The sequence below is a fragment of the Pan paniscus genome, chromosome 3 (assembly GCF_029289425.2).
Source record: "Pan paniscus chromosome 3, NHGRI_mPanPan1-v2.0_pri, whole genome shotgun sequence".
NCBI classification, from domain to species: Eukaryota; Metazoa; Chordata; class Mammalia; order Primates; family Hominidae; genus Pan; species Pan paniscus.
In genome coordinates, this window is record NC_073252.2 from 144,148,765 (window position 1) to 144,167,251 (window position 18,487).

At 38.2% G+C, this 18,487-nt stretch overlaps 1 protein-coding gene across 7 annotated transcripts in view; it reads right to left on the reverse strand.

Annotated features, from left to right (window-relative positions):
• Positions 1 to 18,487, reverse strand: part of SLC10A7 (solute carrier family 10 member 7) — a 264,913-nt gene that overhangs the window by 23,061 nt on the left and 223,365 nt on the right. For all 7 annotated transcript variants that reach the window (XR_010112047.1, XR_010112046.1, XR_010112045.1 and 4 more), the window contains 3 exons: positions 16,769 to 16,934; positions 15,769 to 15,820; positions 6,222 to 6,295 (listed from right to left, as the gene is read on the reverse strand). Coding sequence is in view for 3 of the 7 variants with exons in the window: in XM_003815848.5 (XP_003815896.1) it covers positions 6,222 to 6,295; positions 15,769 to 15,820; positions 16,769 to 16,934 (292 nt within the window). In the remaining 4 variants the exon portion in view is untranslated. The remainder of the gene's footprint in view (positions 1 to 6,221; positions 6,296 to 15,768; positions 15,821 to 16,768; positions 16,935 to 18,487) is intronic.

The following is an 18,487-nucleotide window of genomic DNA, read 5'->3' on the forward strand; positions in this document are numbered from 1 at the left end:
ACAGCAGAAGCCAAAGCCTACGTGGCGACTATTTGAGGAAGAAGGTAAAACCTTCTCACTAAGCAAGCTATAAAGCAATCTTTTTTAGACCTTGGGTTGTGACCCATTAGTGAGCTGCAAAATCAATTCTGGATCACATTGTAAAATATATTTCTAAATGTAGATTGTGGTTAAAAACATTTGACGTGGAGGAAGAAGAGGAGGAATAGAGCATGAGAGTATCAGGGTGAACATCTGGCATATCATTAAGATGAATGATACTTGAGGGTCAAGCTGGAGATCTTTCAGAGAAGCTTTAATATCTTTAATTTCATACCTGCTGTCTAGAACCCTGAGGACTTTCTAAATTTTGATTGCAAAGTCTAGATATGCTAGCAATGATTTTCAGATACCATATTCTGAATTAAAAATCCAGACCGAAAATAGTTCAAAAATCTCTAAAGAATATTATTGTATCACTTTGTTTGAGAACTTCCATTTCTCTCTTTCTTTATGTGGATCAGAAAATAATAGCACAAAATGACAGACACTCCCTCACTTTTCTTTAGCCTGGTGGTAAAAATCTACTAGGTCCATAATTTTAGCAGCATCTTTAAGAATCTGTCAAATGGCAAAGACTCCCAAACTGCCTTTCCTCACAGAACTGTAACTCTGAAGGAAATTGCATGACAGGAATATATTTATGGCTACACTCCAAAGATAGTCTTCTATTTTCTGTCGTTCCTCTGGATTTCTATTTCAACTTTAATGGGTTACTGTGAAACGGCAATGTGGCTCTTAGTTTGCAAGAATGGAGTGCAGACAGTGTTGCCTCATGAAAGGTAAGGCTGGCTCACTAGATCTACTTTAAATAGAATATAACTTTTTATTAATAATAAAGAAAATGTAAGAAATGAGTATCAGTTTATGACTGGGCCACATGGAGATATATGTTTATGGGAGCAATTACATTTGTTAAGTATTTTAGAACTGTCTTATAACCAGCAGTGTAATCAGAAATAATTTTCTTTTTAAACAATTAATAAAACAATTCAAACCCATGCGAAGATCAAATATTTATAATACTTGGATCTAGTAAAGCAATTTTTGGTCTTCAAAGTGTTTTCATATCCTATAATCCAATGCAGTTCTGGAAGTTAGGAGGCCTGGAATATAGTTTCTGAGATATGATCTGGGATAAGTTTAAAGATTTTTTTTCTATGCTTTCATTTATTTGTATGCACAATAAGGCAACAATTACTGACTTGCTAATATTCAAGATTGTTTAGGTAACATTATACTACAGGGTTAAGAGCTTTAATCTTTTAGACCAATTGTAGAGTAGTTTTATTAAGATAAGATTCTTTATGTACCAAGTAGAATAGGCTTTGTGTGGAAAATAATACCAGAAATGCAAACTTTTGTATTTCAAATCAATTTCCTCTTGACAAAATGACTCAAATGTTATTAAATGAGATTTTTAGCCGAAGTTGTAGGTAATTCTTTAACATTCCTAAGAAACTTCCAATCAAATGGAAAACAAGATCCTTTTAAGATTGTGTTTCTCCTAAGACAGTTTGGAGGGTCTGAAGGTATTTTTTAACCTCTTTAGGAAGAAGCTATAGACATATTTCCTTTTCTGTAATATGTTAACATTATTTATTAACTATTCCTTTCAAGAACTTATTTCCTTTGTGCACATAATAGGGAAACTTGTTATTTCATAGAGCAGAAATATCAGTCACAGACTCACAGAAACTTAATACTGGAAGGAATCTCAAGTGTCGTTTTGTCCATCTTCTCATTGTATGGATGAGGAAATGAGGCCTATGGCAATTAAGTGATTTGTTCCAGCTTTTGGTGAGAGAACTGGAACAGGAATCCAGACTAGAATCAGGGATGTGCTCTTTATCCTATGTCTACCAGAAAGCTATATTCTTTTAGCTTAATGCACAGGTTCTTGTCATAGTTCAGCTGTGTAACTGCAACTAGACCCATAATTAAGTACATATAAACAATGTAAGAAATAGTTGCCTTGATTTGCCTTTGTACACAAATGTCTGTAAATGGCAAGATATACAGTGGACTTTTAATAAGCATTGATGATGATACTCTATTTAATATTTAATTAGCATTCATTCAATTCAGAAGTACTTTTGGAAATAGGAAATTTGGAGTCTTGCCATTGACTGCTAATAGTCAGCTGACATACTCTGAGGTTATCTGCTTTCAGTTTGCTATTTAAAAACATTAAAAACTAACACAAGCATGCTTAACTTAAGGACCTCAAACGTCCTGAAACATTTGCTTGCTAAGTGTTGTGAGAAAGTTTTCTGCATATATTGGAACTCTAGATAAGCAAAGTGATTTGAATACTCAAGAGAAAAGGATAAATAAGATGGAAGTAAAATGCCAATTCCACAGGATATCTTGGATCTAATTTCTTTCTTGATGAGATCTATTGACTGACTGTGCACTAAGCCATTATTAACTAGGATACAAGCTGTTCTTCAATCTCTGCTATGTAAAATATCTTTTCATTATTACATAAAAATTGCCATCAAACTAGAGAATACTTTGGGAGAGTTCATGGCTTTTATGGCAACCCACAGCAAGTGATGCTGTCTTGACAAAATATAAAATTACCTCCAACCCTGAGCTGAAACTATAGGAGAGCAGCAAACAAGCCCTGTAGTATTGTTTTAGATGAAGCACAGTGATAGCTCTGCACTTCCTTCAGGCCTCCTCTTTCTTCCTGAACGAACTCCAGGGAATGGCATCATGTCAGGCTTTCCAGATGGATTATGTGAAGCCATAGCTCAATGTCATTTTCAATAGGAAGCCTCATAATTAAAGGTCAAATAGTCACTTCATCTGCAATCAATCAATAGAAAAAGTACTAATACGAAGAACTAATCGATCAATGGCAAATGCACTAATAAAAGCAATGAATCAAATTCAGCATGTGTGTAGATGCAAGTACAAGGAAGAGATCGAGATAGGGCAAAAGCAAGAACAATAAAATAAATCGAAGGTGTATATAAGAGAATACTCAGAAAGCTTCTCAAGCAAGAGTTTTCATGTTTGGTTTATTAGTTACATGGTTGCCTCTTGGCCTGCAATGATTTATTCTTAAATACAAATACTAGATATAGTAATGAATGGTATTTTATATTTCACTTAATGTATTCTATGTGAGATGTTAAAGATGTGTATACACATATATACACACATATATATAAAATCAGAAGAAATACTATGATAGTGACTGCAAAGGGAAAGATGCATTTTTAAAGTGCCAAATAGTTATATTATAATCTGTTATATTTCATCTTTGTGTCAGCAGTGAGAGAAAATATAACTCTAACTGATATTACCTAAAATTTCCCCTTGCTTTCTGGACTATGAAGTCCTCATACTCCTTGTGATGTTCTTGCATTTCCATGCAGGGATGTTGATATTTTGGAGGCTGTGTGTGTATGGGATCAAGCAGTATGTGAGAAATCTCTATACCTTCCACTCAATTTTGCTGTGAGCCTTAAACTGCTTTAAAAAAATAAAGTTTATTAAAAATAAAAACAAACAAAAAAGAATTTCCATTAGGACTATTATCAGCCTATATCTCAGGTCACTGTCATGGCCTATCCTCTGTACCAGAGATGTCAGGTCACCAGTAGATCCATGCATTGGATCTTGTGAAAATGGATATAGTAAATTTATAGTGCTTAACAAGAACATTCTAGCATTAGCATCTAAACATCCCTTGCTGTATGGGGGAAATAGCGGTGATCTGTCTGAGATAAGGGAAGCAGCAAAGAGGGCATTTTCATAAATACTATCTAAGAGACTATAAGACAGAAGCCAAATATGATCAAGGGATGACAGAATATTGGAGCTGGAAGTAAAATTACCTAATTTTAGAACCAAGGAAACTGAGGCCCAGGAAAGTATCAGTGGAAGAGCCAGGATGAGTATTTAGATCTTATAATTCCAAGACAGCCTATATCTATCATGTTATGAAAGTAGCTAAGGATTACATAGATATTATACTAGTACAGCATCATATTGGAGGATCTATTTCATGGTAGAACACTGCAAAAGCAAACAGAAATCCAATTTAACCCAACCCTTTTTAGCAAAACAACTACTGCATAGCACCTATCTGTTTGCCTGAAAATTAGCTTTTGGAGAGTACAAAGGACAGAAAATATGACTTTAGGATTAAGAAAAATAAAAAGACAAAAAACCCTGAATGGGTAGATATTCTGCTTATAGAAAAGCACACTGTTCACACTGCTGTGTGCTTCTTGAGTATGCGTTTTGCTCTTTGTTCAGCACAACCAGCTCTAGCACAGAACAGAGAAACAGAGAAAACTCTTTCTGGTTTTCCTGACAAAAGCAAGTCCTTAAAAGTATCCCAGAACTTGAAGTAAAATAAAAAAAAAAAAAAAGAAAAAAAGAAAAATAAGAACAATCTTCAAAATAGAAAAAAAAAAAGTGGGTCAGGTTTGCAAGCCTGTTGCAGAAATGTGGGAATGTATTTGGTGCAGCCATGGTTCGGCCTATGCTCTAAGGATACAGGCTCATTCGATCCCTGCACTCTGTGTATCTGAAGAGTCTGGCAGCATCTGCCTCCGGACTCACTAACTTTATAAAAGTCCCTCTGGTTTTAGAAGACCTGAGACACCAGGCAGTACATGACAATAACACACATGGGAAAGAAGTGTAAGATTATTTCCTTGAGGTCAACAACTAAAATACACTTGCTACATGAAAATCTACAAGACAGGGGTTAGGAGACTCGAACCTTGGGAGTGGTAACATAGTTGTAACTAACATAGTTATTAGTAATCAATAAGAATAGCTACAGCTTATAGAGTACTCACCAAGTGCCAGGCAGCACAGCAAGCTATTAGATGGGCTCTCTCATGTAGTCCACATCAATCTACTTACAGTATGATTATTGCACACATCTTGTCATTTATTGACTACCTATTATCTACCAAGTGCTGTGCCAGGTACTTAACAAATTTAAACTTTAATCTTTATAACAACCTTACAAAATGAGTGTTATTCTGCCCCTTCTACAGATGAAAAGGTTAAGGTTCAGGGAAGTTAATTGATTTGTCTAAGGTCACAAAATTAGGATTGGAATATGGTTTCTAAGACTGTTTCAACTTCAATTTAATGATGATTATAGCTACACAGATACAAAAATAGAGCAGTGCATAGACTATATATATATAATTCAAATAAGCTGAAGCTCTCAGTAACAACTGCTCCTAAGGGTTTGTCCAATTTCTAAATCATTTTCCAAACTTGGTAAGACTGACAGTAGACTATCAGACAAATATGTTTGGGATTAATAAAAACATTATGAAATGTCTTCATTTTCTAGTTCACAGACTGAATTTCCTTAACATAAGCAGACTAAGAACATTGTAATGATTCTTCATTCTCTTAAGTGACTCATGTGCCAAAATGTAGAGAAATTGTTAATATGAGTTTTTGCCATAACATGCCCACCACCCCAAGGAGTTTGTGACTGATGTATATTTCAATAAAGCTTCTGATTACTTAATGACTTTTAATGACTAAAAACATAGATTCTGGATGTGTAACAGGTTATTGAGATAATGCCACTAATTGGATAAAGCTAAGTAGAAAATAGCACTTTTCTTCTTAATCCATTTTTGTCCATTAAATAAATACTTATTTCACTTTTAGTGCTAATCTGATTGAGTTAATGATAACTATATTGTTTCTTTATAGAAATAACATTCAGAAATAAGCATCAAACTAATGTCAATATCAAATTAGAGTAATAACATTATTCCCACCTTGCTCTGAGCTGCTGGAAAATAAGTTAATCTTTTCCAGGGACAACTCTAGGGCCTGCCAAAGCAATGTTTTTGCCAATTCCCTATTTAGAAGTAGTTTCCACAGCATCTCCACCCCTGCTCTAATGTTAACATTCTACACTGGTAATCTTGTATGAGAATTGAAAATATGATTATAAATTAAGCTAAGTTTTACAGTGTTAATTTTGGCCCACAGAGATTTGTTCAATCAAATAACAGAATTTCAAAGCAATGACCCACCCTCACTTTGCTACTGTTCCTTATCTAATAGTGTGGACAACACCCCATTCCATTTAATTTGAAGAGTTCTTTGAATTTCAAAATCATAAGATGTAACTATATGAGGGTAATAGGTGGTTTTTAACTCTGTGAATCACTTACCCAATGTAAGGGATTTGTGTGTAGAACAGAAAATGATAGCCACTGTGTCTGCTGGTGTGAAACCCGAATTATTCCTAGGGGCAAAAAAAGATTTTGACAAATACTTTTATAAAAAGCCAATTTAACACATTCAAAATCAAATGTAGTACCTACCTTTATGTTAACATCCCTTTGATCAATCCTGGTGACAGTAGTAATTCTACACCCAAATGTACAGAAGTGTCTGGATTTCTTTTTAGAGAACTACTTCTGAGTCATTTATCCATGAAAAGGAGAACAGTTGTAAAAATGTGTGGTGGAGGTCGCCTAAGATCACGTATATAATCAGCCCCTGGAGCAGGACTGATTATAAAAATAATGCAACAAGGAACTCTAAGTCTCTAGGTTACCACTTGAAATTTACCCAGTGGCTTGAAAGGATAAATATATCTCTAAAAATGCTCTTTTCAAGGAGCAATACATCCTTTTGGTAGCAAACACACACTTAAGAATACAGGGTATGAAAAAAGATTTAACATCATATATTTTAGTAAAAACAAATTATCATTTTTTGAGCAGTATCACGTATAGGCACTTCTCTAATGTCTTTACATGTAAAAGCAACAACCCCAAAAGGCAAGTGATGTAATGTTCCTACTTACAGATGAGAAAACTGAGGCACACAGAAGTGTATAACGTACTCAGGGCCCATGGTAGTAAGTGACAGAGCCAGGATTCAAACAGAGTCTAGTTCCTAGGCCTGTGTTCTTAATTACTATATTCTACTATTGTTATATACTATGTTAAACATTAAAAAAAACTCACTGAGTCAAAACTAATTAAATGTTGTGGGGAGTCAGTACTGGGAATTGGATGTCATAATCAGATTTCCTGTTTTAGATAATAAGGGTTTAGAAAGCCAAAAAAGTTAAAAATGTCATTGTTATGATTGTGCCCTTATATTTTAGAAACTATTATTTCCTGTGGAGTCAGGATATCAGGATTTGACTATATAGAGTCTATTCATTCCCTGCTCTGAACTCTGACAGAAGAGTTAGCAAATGGAAAAATGTTCTGGAAACTGACTCCATGTATACAGTTGCAGATATAACAATGTACCTGATTTTTAAGGCTCCCTAATGAAAGAGACCCAATCATTTCCCTTAGTAATCTCATACCCATGCACGACTTTTGCTGGGAGAAAACTCTTCCGTAAATAGATCCCACATCCTGTTTTTCTTGTTGTATACCCACAGGAGGAGAGAAGAGTCCCCTCAACTCCCCCCCCGGGTTCCCCCATCACCCCACCCTGCTTCCTCATCCCCTGTGCCTGTGTCAAGAGAATATTTAAAATGGCCTTTGGTCTCTCTTCTGAAAAGGCATGCATGTTTCTGCTTCCTAACCAGTCGTACTTCTAAGCTGATTCTTGATAACTTTCAAACTGAATTTTTGGTGTCTCACTTCAGTTGAGGATTCCCCATGGATGCATATCATATACTCTTATTGAGTATAATAAGACTGGCTTAATTGTTTCTACATTTTATTCTCATATTGATATTGTAATACCATTCTTGTTTTTTAAACATTGCACTACATGGCTTTCATATTTCTTCATCCCTTTATTCCTCACAGTAGGCCTAATGGGGAAGGAGTTCCATAAGGTTCCGTAAATGCAAGAGCTGAGAGATGAAAGCACTACAGACATACATGAGAAAGAGGAGAGGAGAGAGAAATAGAGTGCTTTCAGCTGAAAGAGAAGGATCACCTCTAGCTTGGCAGGGAAAGTAGGAGATGATGATAGAGCACAAATAACCTTCTGGGAAAAAATAACAATTGAGCTGAGCCTTAAAGAATAGATTTAGATATGTGCAGATGTGTGTTTTAGATAGGGAACAGTGAGACTGCAGTACGGGAGTGTAGGGGGCAGTTGGCAAAGAACAGATTCTTCAGGCTGACTTGTGTGCAGGGACACTGGCTTATGATCAGGAGTATGGAGTTGATATGATGGGATAAGGGGAACTGCTGAAGGACTTGGGACAGTAGAATGACATAAGTAGATCCATTCTTAAGGAGAAGTGATCACACAGCATGGTGTAAGACTGAAGATGGTGAGGCTGGGCAGGAAGCAGGGAGCTCTAAGGGCCTAAAGAATCAGAGTGAAAACAGGAGATGGTGGAAAGAGACATGGAGATAGGATGAAAATAATTTCTGTTAACTTCTGTGCAATAGTACCTCCCAACAGCTCAAGAGTGCAGGCTTTTGGAGCAAACACACCTGATTTTAATTCCAGGCCATCCTTTTTCTCATACGTAGAATGAGTATAAGACCTTCTGACTCTTAGGATCAATTGTGGGGATAAATGTCAGTGCTTGTTAAGAATGTGGCACAATGTAAATGTCGAACACAAGCTAGGGGATATTGATATTATTATTATTGCTTTGAGAGAGAAGGAAGAATCAAAGAGAAATTAGAAATTTTGAGTATATGGAACCAAGAGGAGCATTAAGGAAACAGAGAATTAAAGAGGAGGCTCAGTGAGCCTTGGGAAGGAGGCCAAGGAGTTGATGCTGATGTATGCTGGATTTGTAGTGGTGAGAAGGACTGAGTTTGTAGTGGTAAAAAGGACTGTGTTTGGAGTGGTGAGAAAGACTGTGTTTGGAGTGGTGAAAAGGACTGAATTTGGAGTGGTGAGAAGGACTGAACTTGGAGAGGTGAGAAAGACTGAACTTGGAGTGGTGAGAAGGACTGAGTTTGGAGTGGTGAGAAGGACTGTGTTTGGAGTGGTGAGAAGGACTGAGTTTGGAGTGGTGAGAAGGACTGAACTTGGAGAGGTGAGAAAGACTGAACTTGGAGTGGTGAGAAGGACTGAGTTTGGAGTGGTGAGAAGGACTGTGTTTGGAGTGGTGAGAAGGACTGAGTTTGGAGTGGTGAGAAGGACTGAACTTGGAGAGGTGAGAAAGACTGAACTTGGAGTGGTGAGAAGGACTGTGTTTCGAGTGGTGAGGACTGTGTTTGGAGTGGTGAGAAGGACTGAGTTTGGAGTGGTGAGAAGCACTGTGTTTGGAGCGGTGAGAAGGACTGTTTGGAGTGGTAAGAAGGACTGTGTTTGGAGTGGTGAGGGCTTGTGTTTGGAGTGGTGAGAAGGACCATGTTTGTAGTGGTGAGAAGGACTGTGTTTGTAGTGGTGAGAAGGAGTGTTTGGAGTGATGAGAAGGACTGTGTTTGGAGTGGTGAGAAGGACTGTGTTTGGAGTGGTGAGAAGGACTGAGTTTAGAGTGGTGAGAGGGACTGAGTTTGGAGTGGTGAGAAGGACTGTGTTTGGAGTGGTGAGAAGGACCGAGTTTGGAGTGGTGAGAAGGACCGTGTCTGGAGTGGTGAGAAGGACCATGTTTGTAGTGGTGAGAAGGACCGTGTCTGTAGTGGTGAGAAGGACCGTGTCTGGAGTGGTGAGAAGGACCGTGTCTGGAGTGGTGAGAAGGACCGTGTCTGGAGTGGTGAGAAGGACCGTGTCTGGAGTGGTGAGAAGGACCGTGTCTGGAGTGGTGAGAAGGACCGTGTCTGGAGTGGTGAGAAGGACCGTGTCTGGAGTGGTGAGAAGGACCGTGTCTGGAGTGGTGAGAAGGACCGTGTCTGGAGTGGTGAGAAGGACTGTGTTTTGAGTGGTGAGAAGGACTGTGTCTAGAGTGGTGAGAAGGACTGTGTTTTGAGTGGTGAGAAGGACTGTGTCTGGAGTGGTGAGAAGGACTGTGTCTAGAGTGGTGAGAAGGACTGTGTCTGGAGTGGTGAGAAGGACTGAGTTTGGAGTGGTGAGAAGGACCGTGTTTGGAGTGGTGAGGACTGTGGTTTCTAGAAATCTGGCAAAGGGAAGAAAAAGGTCACAGGATATTTGACTATGATTATAAAGAGAAAGTGAAGACACGGCAGAGAGAAATACCTGATGAACATAGGTCCCAAAGAGGCCTGAGAAGCCAAGAATAAAGAAGTTATCTGGAGCAGGGCATTTCCTAACATATCTGAGCTGGAAGCAAAAGTGAACAAGGGGAGTGAAAAGTATGGAGATTTTTCAGGTAGAGAACGGGCAAGCAGAGGCAAGTTATGTCAGAGATTTTAACTTTCTTTGTAAAGTGTGAGTCAACTTTGAGTTAATTCCAAGGCCTGGGAATCAAAGACATTAGAAAAGTTTGAAATTGGCAGATTGGAGAATATGAATTACAGTCAATTAACAATGAATAAAAAAACTTCCATGCAGGAGTGAGTGCCCTCCAGTGATTGTAGAACATGTAATGTGATCAGCTGTCCTAGGTAGGGGATGTTGTCCAGCAACGTTTGTGGTGTTAGGAGCACTTCAAAAACTTTGTCTTTTGTGGCCCTTGTTTATATCAGCCATGGCTGCATCTGGGTTTATGCATTTGGTTTTCTTCCTAGAGTCTTACACTACACTTTTCCTTTAGTAAACTGTGTTCGGCTTGATATCTTGTTCTTTTCAAGGTTACAGCACATTTCCAGTGTGTCACAGTCTCTCTGGTCAAGGAGGCTCTGAATTAATCTGGCGCTGGCTGCTGCTCACTAGAGCAGCATTCACAATGTGGCTAAAGAGGATATTTGCAAGATACGCTTACTTGTCCTCTGTCTCAGGTAAGGAGGCTAAAGCTAGGGCCACACTGGGAGATTTCTGGCTCATTGCTCTCAGTAACACTGCTCTACAGTCTTATTGACAAAAAGTCCATGAGTGGCAAGGAGGATTAGAACCTTAAGGCATAAAAAGGGAACATTTAAGGTTAAAAACAATATTCCTCCTCAATAGGGTTGACTTGTACTCTAGCTATGTAGGACTGGAGCGCTGTACATTGGGGAAAGCTGATAGAGCAGATGCTCACTTAACCCTCTCTTCAGGAGGGTGGTAAATTACCACAGCATAAGCATTATTGAGCATTTTTCTAAGCACGTTGCAGCCAGTATTACTTCCTTCTCAGAAAAGCCATACAAACAGATAGTGTTATTGCTCTGCTTTTTCCAAAAACGGAACTGGAAACACAAGTAGGTTAAACAACTCCCCTAAAGTCACACAACTAGTAAGTTGGTTGCCCCAAACCTTGGTCATAAGTTTGCCCTAAACCTTGGTCATAAGTTTGCCCTTTTGAGAAAGACAATATTAAAACCAAAAACACTACAAAATGTAATGGGTGAGAGCAGCTATCTTGGTAAATAATCCACCCTTAGCCATACTCTGTCAAGGGGGACTTCATGGTACAAGATCATGACAAGACCCAGAAAAATCAAGTGTCCTGTACATCATATTTGAGTAGTAATGACTAAAATTATTCTCACTGATTAACATCTCTATTGGGTCTGCTCACATTCTTGAAAGGAATCACATTACTATTTATTTTCTAACTCTACCTTATCTCTTTTTAATATTGATTTTCTTTTTATCCTGTTTTTAATGATTCTTTTGATCACTTTGCCTTCTCTTGAGATGTTTATTTCCTTTTCTTCCCAACTGGTCTTTTTATTCTTTCTTACAAAGCTTTCAATCAGTGTTTTCCACATAATGTTTATTTTGCCTTCCTTTGCAGTACCCACAGAGGAAAACATGTCAGGTTTTACTAGTAGAATCACAGAATGTGGAACAGAAAAGGTCCTTTGAGATACTTCTGTCTAAGCCCACTATTTTCAGAGGAGGAAACTTCCAAGTGAGGCCTCTTCTTTGTTAACCTCTGTACCTGTGTTTTGTCTCTGCTCGTTTTCAGAGAAGACCTCTTCCGTCATTAGCTGGGTGGCACTGAACAAGCTACCCAGGGTGCCAAGGCTTAGTTGCCTCCTCTGAAATGGTAAGAAAACTTACCATTAATGATCATCCCCATCTTCCTTGCCTGCTTCCCTTTCCCATTCTCCCATCCTGCTTCTCCCAGGGCTATGGTGAAAGGCAGATTGAGATATCTCACTGGAAATGTACTGATCAGAATTAAAACACATATACAAATATTTGTTTTCTTCCTTTTCCTTCATTAACAGTTTCTTTTGCCACTCTAATGACAATATAGGTTTCTGTTACTCTAGTTATCAGCCTACCAAACTTTTTAACTTTTTATATATTTTTAAAAGATTTCCAATTACTGCTTTCCTTTTCTAAGCTTTTTCAATGTGTGTGTGTGTTGTTTATTTTTTTTTAAATTTGCAGTTTCCCAAAGTTGCAGAATGGTTAGGTCATTGGATAGCTGACTCTTGGCTTGATGAATCAACTCATTTCCTAGCAACTGGGACAGAGAAAAGTAAAAAATAATGTATTACAAAGTAGCAAAGCTAATGCCCCATCTCTGATTATTAGTTTTTTTTTTTTTTTTTTTTGAGATGGAGTCTTGCTCTGTCACCCAGGCTGGAGTGCAGTGGCGTGATCTCAGCTCACTGCAACCTCCGTCTCCCGGGTTCAAGCGATTCTCCTGCCTCAGCCTCTGGAGTAGCTGGGATTACAGGCACATGCCACCACGCTGGGCTAATTTTTGTATTTTTAGTAGAGATGGGATTTTGCCATGTTGGCCTGGCTGGTTTTGAACTCCTGACCTCGTGATCCACCCACCTTGGCCTCCCAAAGTGCTGGGATTATAGGCGTGAGCAACCGCACCCAGCCAGATTTTTTTAAAACTACAGAAATTCTTGGGCTGGGCGTGGTGGCTCACGCCTGTAATCCCAGCACTTTGGGAGGCCAAGGTGGGTGGATCACGAGGTCAGGAGATCCAGACCATCCTGGCTAACATGGTGAAACCCCATCTCTACTAAAAATACAAAAAATTAGCCAGGCGTGGTGGCGGGAGCCTGGAGTCCCAGCTACTTGGGAGGCTGAGGCAGGAGAATGGCATGAACCCAGGAGGCGGAGCTTGCAGTGAACCGAGATTGTGCCACTGCACTCCACCCTGGGCGATAGAGCAAGACTCCATCTCAAAAAAAAAAAAAAAAAAAAAAAAAAAGGTACAGAAATTCTCCAGGCAAGCCAGGAATTTGAGAACAGAGAATGAGGCTATGTGAGAGTTAATTTAGGCTTCAGACAAATTCGAAATAAATCATTAGTAGATGATTATGGCAGGGGACAGGGCGGGGAAGGGGTGCAGAGAGGGAGAAATGATCAAGCTATATGCTGTCGTTTATCAAAGAATGTGCTGGTTTGACTGTAAGTCAAGGAAGTTAAAAACCTGACAGATGCTAGTTGAGGTGAATCATGCCTATAGTCCCAGCACTTTGGGGAGTCAAGGTGGGAGAATCACTTGAGGCCAGGAGTTTAAGACCAGCCTGGGCAACATAACAAGAGCTTGTCTCTACAAAAAATTACAAGTTAGCCGGGCACGGTGGTATTTGCATGTAGTCTCAGCTAACTCAGGAGGCTGAGGTAAGAGGATCACCTGAGCCCATGAGTTTGAGGCTGTAGCAAGCTATGATGTCATCACTGCATTCCAGCCTGGGTGACAGAGCAAGCCCCTGTCTCTAAACCAAACCAAACCAAACCAAACCAAACCAAACCAAACCAAACCAAACCAAAACAAAAACCCTGACAGAACCTCAGTGAATGCAGAATAAGCAAGAAAAGAAGGATTTCAAAATTACAGATCCTTACGAAAGTCCAGTCTACTCCGTGCCGTAAATCTTAATTTCAGTTCAACTAGGTGTCACACTTCTGCCACCCATGCCTCCTTTAGCAGTCCCAGTAGTGGCTGCTCTATGTTCTATTTTTCAAGAAAATTTTTAGTCACTAACAGGATATCTGCATCCTACCTCATCCAATAGGAGGAGTGGTTCTGATGATCACTTTTGCCACAAGGACAAGCAAACAAACTGCCATTGAAAGGCAAATGTCTTTTCTAAGGTGATATAACAAGCCATTTACAAAAAGAACTTTAAAATAGCTCCTGCTTTCAGACTTACCCAATTAAGTCACATTTTCTCTGTGACTTAATGGCTCCAGGCTTTACTCTTACTTCATAAATCACAATCTCTAGCTTGGGAAAATGCTTCAAATTACATCAATCAATAAGTTTTTATTGACTGTTTACAATCAGCCTAGTGCTATACCAAGTGCTGTGAGAGCCAAGTGCCTAATGTGAGAGCCTGCACCATCCAATGCTCTGACGCTTTCTCAAGCCTTATAAACAGCATAGGCTCTTTCCCTTGTGGTCACTCATTGCTATCGCCTGGTGTTCATGGGCTTTGCAATCTGGCTCAAGCCTACCTTTCCAGTTACTATTACTATTTCTAATCTTCCTCTACTCCTATTGTCTCACCATATCTTGATTTTTGTATGTGTCCACATTTGCGTTATTACTTCTTCTCCCACCAAGAACTCCCTCTTGGCATCTCTAACTGCTGAACAATTAGCCATTCTGTATGGCTCAGGTCAAGACCCATCATTTCCATGAATCCTCGCTCTATACTATCTTGGGAAGTGCTTCCTTCTTCTTTGAACTGAATACAGGTTGGCTTACTGTACCACCCAGAGGACACTTGGGTTATCAGTGCAAGATTGAAATCACCTCTTATTTGCGGCATTCCCATGGTAACTTTCTCTAACCAGAAGTTCAAGTAATATTTGTAACGTATAATAAAGGTGGAAAAATTTGCATTTGAGGTAAGCTTTTAAGAACAGGAAGGATGAACCAGGACATGGAGACTAATTTGGATATGGGGACTGCCTAAGCAAGGGACAGAAATGAGAAAGCATGAGGTCTTTCCAGGGAGCAGCAAAGATTTTACATCAACCTAAAGCTTAGACAGCATGAATACTAGTAGTGGTTCATGAGACTGGAAAATAGACTAGAGGACCTTGTCCCCCAAAATAAACTTCATTCTATAGGCACTGGATAACCATTGAAGATATCTGAACCAGAGAGCTATGATCAGAATTCTAGTCATTGGAAGCACTATGAAATGCATAACAAAAGTTGGGTGTAGAAATGGAATTATCAGTAAGATATCCATTGAAATAGCCTAGAGAGAAAGAGGCAACAAGAGCCTGAATTAAGGAAGTGGCTTTTGGAGCAGAAAAAATATTACAGAAGTAGGATCGGGAAATTAAAAAAAAAAAATGATGTGAAGGATTCCAGCTTGAGTAACTTTGAGGATGGTGGTTCACTAAAAATAAGGAAAGAAATAAGAGAAAGAGGCAGTTTTTGGGAAAAACATGACTCCATTTTGAATATCTTGAGTCTAAGGTCTTGTTAAGACAGTCAAGTAAAGATATCTAAATGGTAAATGAAACATAGGGTTCAAACTCAGTTAAAAACATTGCAATGGATGGTTTGCACCTGAAAATCATCAGTATGAAGCTAACAGCTCAAGCCAGTAGAATGGAAGGGCCTGCCTAAGCACTCAATGTGGATAGACAAGATAAGGCCAAGGAAAGACCCTTTGTAACGTCTACAATTTGAAGGTGGCAGAAGGGAGGCAGAATGGTCAGGGAGACAGGAGAAAAACATATGTAAAAGGAGAAAAAAATATAAAAGTGTATAGTGGCATAGTAGCCAAGTAGACAGCATGATTCCTCATTTAGAAAACTAATAACAAGAGATACCAAATCACTTACCTTGTTGAAAAGATGAAAGTTAAAAGCATAAAACTCAGCTGGATAGAAAATACTGAAGAAAAAAGATTGAATCTAAATTAGCACTCTAAAAGCAGTATTTGTAACATACTTATTGGTATACTTGTTTTATCTAAAACTTGTAGGAACTAAAAAACAAAAACAAACAAATAAACCAAACAAGCATGCCTTGCTAAATTGAAAGAATCATTTAAATTAGTGGGACTCAGTCTGTTCTTATTGATGATATCCCCAGAAACAGTCGTTGTTATTGAGGGAAAACCTAAAGCCTCTTTAAGATTTGGTTATTTAATTTGGTCAATTTAGAAAGAGCTGGTTTATACTATGAATATTTCTACAAATATCACAAATGCAGTAGCATACAATATACTTTAGAATAACAAAAGATTCTTTGATATTACAACATTAGTAACAGTTGTCTTTGGGATAACAGGATAAATAGAACAAAAGGTTGCTTTTTGAGCTTTAGCAGTTTCCTGCATTTTATGGTCTGCTGCTTCTCAAAATGAAATGATATTATTTTGGGTAAATTTTATTAGAAAATATGATGTAAATATTCATATTTTAACCAACGCAGCCAAGTTATTATACTTAGAAATAATAGTATCATATATTATAAATCCTGTTTTTAAATCACAATAAGGGGTAAGATCAGTTTAAAGCTATAATAAACTAAATTGGTGACACAGTGCTTAATCTAACATTTGCATCTGACAGGAATTAAGGCTTCTCTCACCTGACATCAACTACTATAAATCAGAAAATGGGGCAGGAGACACAAAAACAAAGGAAATTACGATATAAGTGTAAAGCCGATGTATTTTAAAAGAACAGAATAAAGTCACTGAGTAAATGTAAAATAAAATTAAGCATTCATTTCTAGTCAAATTAACACTAGACATGAATTTAGAGAACACACAGTGCTACGCGTTGCTATTGAGGACACTGAGGGATAGCCAGGCTATCCCATTTTCCAACTTACTTATGAACAGTATGAGAACAAGGCTGAATTTATCCAGGTCAATATTTGGGTTAGAGAACGTGTCACAGAATGTCGTGTAGATGATCATGAGGAGTACACTGCTGCTGATAGCACCAAAAGGAGGCTTCTTTCTCTCAAGCCAATCCTTGATGTATCTTCGGACAATCTGAAATACAGAGATCAACAGGTTGCCTCTTTTCAGAGATGTAGGGAGTTGAAATGGGCATCACAAAGTGATTCTGACAGGAGAAAGACATAAAGGAAAGAGAATAATTTGGTTGATGGCCACAGTGGATTTCAAAGCTTCCCTGCCACACTACTCTTCTTCTGGGGAATTTAACATTTGTAGTGCAACTTCCACTGGGTGTCCATAATGAGAGTATATTTTCAACTGCATTCAAATCCATCCTTAATCATGCCAAATGCTCTTTGCTAGCTGTCACTGAGACATGCCCATTAAGCCTCCCCAAAGTTTATCTCCTCTGCTGATCCTAATGGATGTGTGTAATTATCACAGTCCCCTTTGCCTCAACAGACAATTCCAAGTGCAACTTTGGGAATCTTAAAAATCTGACATCTTCAAGAATTTCAAGACGGTAGATAATCGAAAGTGATCCATGGAACATATTAATATTTAAAATGCTAGCAATGCACCAGAAGTTTTTAATTAAATTATAACTCATGCTTGAAAAGCAAAAGTGCATGTGTTGTGGGAGTTTAAATAATTCAAACTCTGAATATCTAGAGTTTTTGTGAATCCAAAGACAAATGCCATTTGCATACTTTTAGAATTCCAGAATTAACATTTAAAAATGAATAAACCTGTCCTAACTCTCCTACAAAAGGATCAGTGAAATATAAAGTTATAGAGCAATTCTGTCTTATTTTAAAATCAGGTCATCTGAATATTAGTGATAACTTCTGTTTGGACATAAAAGTGAACCACTCTACTTAAAACATTGTTTCACTTTTGAAAGAAGCTGTACAAGTCCTATCATAAGGACGATAGCTGAGACATATTAAGTTTTGAGTCACTCATTATCTTGCATAATTGAACATGAGAATTCACAACAGGCTGAATTACCATGGATCCATTAGCAATAATGAGGTCAGGGAACTTATCCTGATAAGGCTGATGGGGTTCTGTCATCATGTACTCTGTCACTAAAAAGGCTTAATTCGCAATGGAGCATATCTTTACAGATGCTCAAGAATAAAATAAACTACTCTCAATAGAATCTTTGAACAACTGGCTGTTGGATCAACTTCAACTATTCTCAGGGACTCATGAAGTGAACTGACAGTGTATTAAAGGCAGTCTTGGCAGAAAGCTGACCAGCTGGTACCAGGTACAGGTACAAAATCCTGAAGGTTAGGTGGGGTGGGAATAAATGGAAAGTGTGTTAGATATTTTAAAAAATTGTAATTAATTTTCTTTAAAAAAGTAGATCTTGTAATTAAAGCCGCACCTGGATTTACAAAATATTATGGGGTTTATTTTGGGAAGGTGGGGGGAGTGTAGAAGTGATCCCAAACCATAGTAATTTATCTAGCATGCATTTCTTTCTTTAAATTTAAAACACAGTGATGTACAGAAAAATAAAAGCAGTTCTGTCACACAGCATTATGTACTGACATATTAGAACACAAATTTTGGACAATAGTGCTATAGGTATCATGGGTATCTAGATGTCTCCAAGATCAGGTATGTCACTAGGG